Here is a 6,000-nt window from a genome sequence, read left to right on the forward strand (position 1 = left end):
AGGCAGAGCTGAGCATGAGCATAATGGTGCTTGGTGCTCATCCCCAAGTAACGTAGGAAAACATTCTGGAAATTCCTCAAAAAGTTAAACCTAGCATTATCATATAACCTAGCAATTCCACTCCTAGGTATATACCTAAGAGGAATGAAAATATATGTCCACGGCAGCATTATTCATAATAGGCCAGAAGTGGAAACATCCTAGAATGGATAAATAAAATGTGGTTTATCTTTGCAGTGGAGTACTCTCTGTCAATAAAAAGGAAGGAAGTATGTACATGCTACACCATGGAGGAAACTTGAAGTCACGTTGGGTGAAAGAAACGTCACCAGAGACCATATGTTTTATGATTACATTTATATGAAATGACCAAAATGGGCAAATCTGGAGACTGAAGTAGATTAGTGATTGCCTAGAGTTGCGGGGTTTGGGAGAAATGGGGAGTGTTTACTAATGGGTAGAGCTTTTCTTTGGGTGTGGTAAACATGTTCTAACACTGATTGTGGTGATGGTTGCATTCAACCTGGTGACTGTACTAAAAACCATTGACTTAAGTACACTTTAAATGGATGAATTGTATGGTCTGTGAATTCTCTCTCTATAAGGCTATATTTAACAAGGCTAAGTATATTTATATTATAAAATTAAAGTAGTTTTTATAGAACTAAATAGAAAAAAAATGAGTGAAGACATGTTCTGATTCTGGTGACAGTGGAGTTTATTTAAACCTGTATTTATTTACTTTTTTAATTGAGTTTTTGAAATATCACATTATATTAGTTTCAGGTATACAACATGATTCGATATTTGTATATATTGTGAAATAATCACAATATTTACTTTTTTGGTGTTTTTTTTGTTGTTGAAACATTAACATTTCTTTTTTTTTTGTTTTTGGTTTTTTGTTTATTTGACAGAGAGAGACACAGTGAGAGAGGGAACACAAGCAGGGGGAGTGGGAGAGGGAGAAGCAGGCTTCCCGCGGAGCAGGGAGCCCATGTGGGGCTCGATCCCAGGACCCTGGGATCATGACCTGAGCCGAAGGCAGACGCTTAATGACTGAGCCACCCAGGCGCCCCAAAACGTTAACATTTCTTAACTTAGAAAGCCGTGTTTCCAGTTGAGGCCAGAGTGTGTATTCCAGAAAAAAGCCACACTGCATATTGTAGAAGGAAAAATCCACATCCTTCTGTCAAGATTGACATTGTCTTTATTATTTTATGTTCCTAATTGAAGGTGTGACAGGTGTATTTAGGTCAAGAATTTCATATAGAAATGGAGACTATACTCCCATACAGACTCTCAGATGGGTGAGGTTTGTGCAGTTCTGTCTCCAAGAATCCCAAAGTGTCATTCTCTGGAGGAGATGTATTTGTCAGGGGCAGGAAGGAAAAATGTTTAATTTGCGTAGAGGGGTAAGTAATTTAGGGGAGAGGACCTCGTTATACAACTGGGAAATAATACTTTACTGCAGACAGCAAGAATCTTAAGAGTTCTCTGATACTAAAAATAAGACTGGAAACTTTGTTGTTAGGAAATTGTTTCTGGTTAACCTGGGATATGCCTTGCCTTCTCACTAGCTCTCCCGACGGTTACAAGGAAAGGGACGGAAGGTGGGGGACGTCCTGCGGGCTGTGCTGCGGTACTACGAAGTGCGGGAGAAGCCGGCCGCCCCGGAGAGCTGCAAGTCCCTGTTCGACTGGCTCTTGGAAAACGCGTAGTACAAACATGCAGCCAGTACGTTTTACCGTCTGGGGAGAGGAAGAAACAGATAAAGAGGCAGAGGGTAAACTTTGAATATTAACACTGATAAATGAACTGGGAGGGAAGTAAATCGAGCTTTTCCAGCGCAGTCATCCCACGTTGTATATATTTGATACTTTTGTAATCTCTGTCAAATATTATCTTCATCATTCTTCTATACACGTGTGTAGTGTGTTAAGACCCTAAGAACGTTGATTTGAAGGAAGGTCTGACCATGAGGTTTTCAGGGACATTGACTGACAGATTCTTTTTGCATCCAAATAGTGCTGCTACGGACCACACTGAGGTGGCTGAGGATAGGTTCCAGGGATACAGCCTTACAGTTCTGCTCCTTTGCAAACAAACGCTATTCTGTTGAGAACTAACCTGACAAAAGAGCTTTGAGGTTAATGGGCTCCCCACCCCACCCCCCATAGAATTTCTGTCTTATTTTTCAAAGTCAATTTTATTTTCATAGCTCAAGCTATCGGTAGCTTCTTGAATCTCCCAAACTATTTAATTTCTTAGAAACATATTCGTATTTTAGGTTTCTGTAAATACCATAAATGATAATTTCCTCAGCCTTTCATGAAATGACATTATTTGCTAATGTTGCCAATCCATCTGGCATGAAAATGAGTGTGTGTGTGTGTGTGTGTGTGTGTGTGTGTGTGTAAGTAAGGGAGTACTTTAACCTTGCCTAGTGGGTTTGTGCCCTTTTTTATTTTACTGTTTTCTTGGTGAGAAACCCACTGTTGACATTTAAAAGGTGCTTTAAAATAAAATGTCTATAAAGATTGTGCAGTAAGAATTTTTATTTCTCTTTTTGACTATTTTGGGTCCCCAACTTATCCTATAAATGAAAATAAAGGTACAAAACATGTTAAAATTTTAGAAATTAATGCTAATATGGAAATGCATTTAGAGAAGCCCAGTAATGATTTTCATCGTCGGATTTTTGAAAAAAAAAAAAAAAACCAAACACACACATACACAAAACTCTCTGCTTAGCAAGGATAAGCTTTTTCTAGAAAAAGAGGGGATTCCCAGCCCCTCCTCCCTTCCCCCCGATAAAATGGTATCTGCTCTATTTTGTAAAGTTGTCTGACATGAGTTTTCTGGCTCTATGTTTTCTACTACTTTACTTTGTCTTTAGAAACTGCAAGTTGACTTGAACTAGAGGACCAAGATTGTGTCTTGGTTTTGTCCGTGAGGGTATGCACATGTGAATTTTTCGTTCTTCCATTAGCGTAAATCTAGAGTAAATCACTTTTTGTTGGGGGCTTTGGTTTTGCTCCATTACATTTTCTTTTTTCCTGAGCACTGACTGTTCTGGAAGCTGCACAAAGTGTAGAAGACATAGCACCCACCAAGGGGCAAGGAATATAAGGCACTTAATATTAATTTGAATTAATCATTATGGTAGAGAAATGTATTTTATGAGAGAGTAAAATTTGCTTTATAAGAAAAATGCCAAAAGCTACTTAAATATTTTGAGGTTACAGTGTAAACTTTGGTTTTTCTCAATTTAAAATAAAGAAATAGAGCAAGCCTTAAAAATAAATTTTTCCTAAAGTTTCTTCAAGTATTTTTTAAGGTGGAGAAATGCAGGAAATCTATATAGCCAGAATGGTTTCCATCTTTAGCTTCTCAGAACTTGAGATGCAGCAGCACTGGACTGGGTTTATACACGCTAGGAACTGGGTTGTTGATTAGAACATGGATTAACTGATTATTAAGTTTAGATTGGATTTTCACAAGTATATAACTATCAAGTTGTGTTTAGTCACTTCGATATATGTACGGGTTTGATTAACAGCAAATTGAGTTCTGAATTTCTTTTAAACTAAAATGAAAATATATTCATTTTGTAACACTTTCTGTGCTTGAAAATGTTTATGTTTCTATCTCTTATGGTAATCATTTTGAAGGAAGATTTTCCTCCTATCCGTGTTTTCTCTGCATTTACCTGGAGCTGTGCTGGACTCAGAGTTCCTTTATGTAGCCACTACGTAATGACAGACCAGTCTTTGGGCTTTGGCATGTGTGGTAAGAATCCTAATGGAACTCCACTCCTGTATCCATTCAGGGGCATAGAGAAAAATATTAAGTATTGGCAGATGTGAAAAGAAGCGTGAGTAAAGCTCCTTATATGGAGAGAAGTATCTTTTAATCAAGTACAACCTAAACTTACTTTCTTTAAAGGCACTTTGTGATTATTCCAAAGACATCTTATGTCTGTTTGGTTGCTCGGTCTCCGGAACAGCCGTGTTTGTTGAGAGGACCGCCCCCCACCCCCGTCTCCTTTTATTATAAGTCTCCTTGACATGTTTATATTATAACATTGTAATCTTGCCATTCTGTGCATTTCAGCCCTTACGAAATTACCATGTCTTATTCAGAACTGTTAAAGTTGTGATGTGCATTGAGTTGAATTCTCTGTTTATCAATTTCAGAACCCTTGAAGGATCTTGGGAAAGAAAGTGAATGAGGTGTCTGAGAAGGGTTTTATTTTAGAACATTATTTTCGACTGAAATGTAGCGATTCTTTCATATTCTTCTTTCCCAAGCCAAGTTTAACTTACATTTATATTTTGGAGATTATTAATGTTGATTTTGAAAGTATTTCCTGATTTATACAAAATGAATGATTCATTTATAAATCACAGAAGAAAATTAAAATATCTATTGGGCTGGTTGATAGAATTTAATAGAGTAATATAAAACCTTTTCACTCAGTGAATACGTGTGATAACATCTTTATACTTTGAAAAATGTTCCACTTACCCTTTCAGATATTTGATGTGAATTAATTCAATTCATAATACTTCCATTTTGCTTAAATAAGGGTTTTATGTTGCTGGTAGGAGAATTTAATTACTTATTAAATGTACCAAGTATAAAGTGAAAGATCACTGATCCACATGGCTTTGACATCAGTGCACATTTCCTAAATGCAAAACTTAACCCTGACTCATCATCAGAGTCCAGACTCAAGATGTCTTCTTAGTTAATTATTTAGCTAATAGTATTCTTTCACAGTTAACTATCAATTTCCCATCAGTATGTTGCTTTAAATTTTATATTTCTCAAAGGAAACTTTCCACAGTTTAAAAAATATATATTAATGCAACCACACTCAGGGTATAGGGAAAATAGTTTTCCATTTAAAACCCTGCCCACCTGTCACCAGCACAAGACAATTAGAGCTTCAGTGGGAATTCTATGATTATACTAAAGTGAAATGCATTTATTTTTTCATTTTTAGCAGAAGACCCCACATGCATTTACTCACTGTATTCCTGCTCTGAAGATGCAGTGTTGGTCACTCTTGTCACTTTATTTATTTATTATTATTATTATTATTATTTTTTAACCATCCATGTACATTCCTTTCACATGGGTAGAATTGTGGTTCTGGAAGTCCATTGTTTTGTTTTTGTTGTAATGTTTGAATACTATTTAATATCAGGTTTTAATATTGCTGGATTTGCTAACTTTGGTTAATTGTGCAGTGTTTAAAGTAATTCACATTCTTGTTTAATATATATATAGCAGAAGCAGCTTTGAGTAATTGTAGCTGTTTATTTGTGCAGAATTACAACATTAAGATCTTGTATAACAGTAACTTTTTTGGCTTTTCTGTCCTTTGATATGTTCATTTACCAAAATATGAACATCACGTTGCACTATACTTTTGTTTTTGCAGTGGCTCAAAATAAACATTTCAGAAATTACCTTTGTAATCATTTGCAATTAATTGTTCTTTTATCCTTTATGAATTGTTTGTTATCTTTCCTCTCCCAACTAAGAATTTTCCAATAAACGTAAGAGATGCCTGGCCTCGGTTTCCTTCTATAATATCTTGTTAACTACTCTGTCCTGAACTAAACAAAGGCATATAAGCGGAACTGCCATGATAGAAGACACATCAGATGATCTTCATGCTTCTAAAATGGTTTCCGAGAACTAGGGAAGCTAGGTATTTTTTTTTTTAAAGATTTTTTTTATTTATTTGACAGAGAAAGACACAGCAAGAGAGGGAACATAGGCAGGGGTTGTGGCAGAGGGAGAAGCAGGCTTCCCGCTGAGCAGGGAGCCCGATGTGGGGCTCGATCCCAGGACCCTGGGATCATGACCTGAGCCGAAGGCAGATGCTTAATGACTGAGCCACCCAGGTGCCCCGGGAAGCTAGGTATTTTTAACCAGACACTGGATTCTAGCCATATATTCAGGTGTCTCTGAATGCTAACATAA

At 36.7% G+C, this 6,000-nt stretch overlaps 1 protein-coding gene across 5 annotated transcripts in view; it reads left to right on the forward strand.

The window, feature by feature from the left end:
• Positions 1-5,586, forward strand: part of AKAP11 (A-kinase anchoring protein 11) — a 58,988-nt gene extending 53,402 nt beyond the window's left edge. For all 5 annotated transcript variants that reach the window (XM_027588528.2, XM_027588527.2, XM_027588530.2 and 2 more), the window contains one exon: positions 1,581-5,586. In XM_027588528.2, the coding sequence (XP_027444329.1) occupies positions 1,581-1,721 (141 nt within the window). In that variant the 3' untranslated portion in view covers positions 1,722-5,586. The remainder of the gene's footprint in view (positions 1-1,580) is intronic.
• Positions 5,587-6,000: the final 414 nt, after the last annotated feature.

This window comes from Zalophus californianus, chromosome 3, assembly GCF_009762305.2.
Source record: "Zalophus californianus isolate mZalCal1 chromosome 3, mZalCal1.pri.v2, whole genome shotgun sequence".
In the NCBI taxonomy this organism is placed as follows: domain Eukaryota; kingdom Metazoa; phylum Chordata; class Mammalia; order Carnivora; family Otariidae; genus Zalophus; species Zalophus californianus.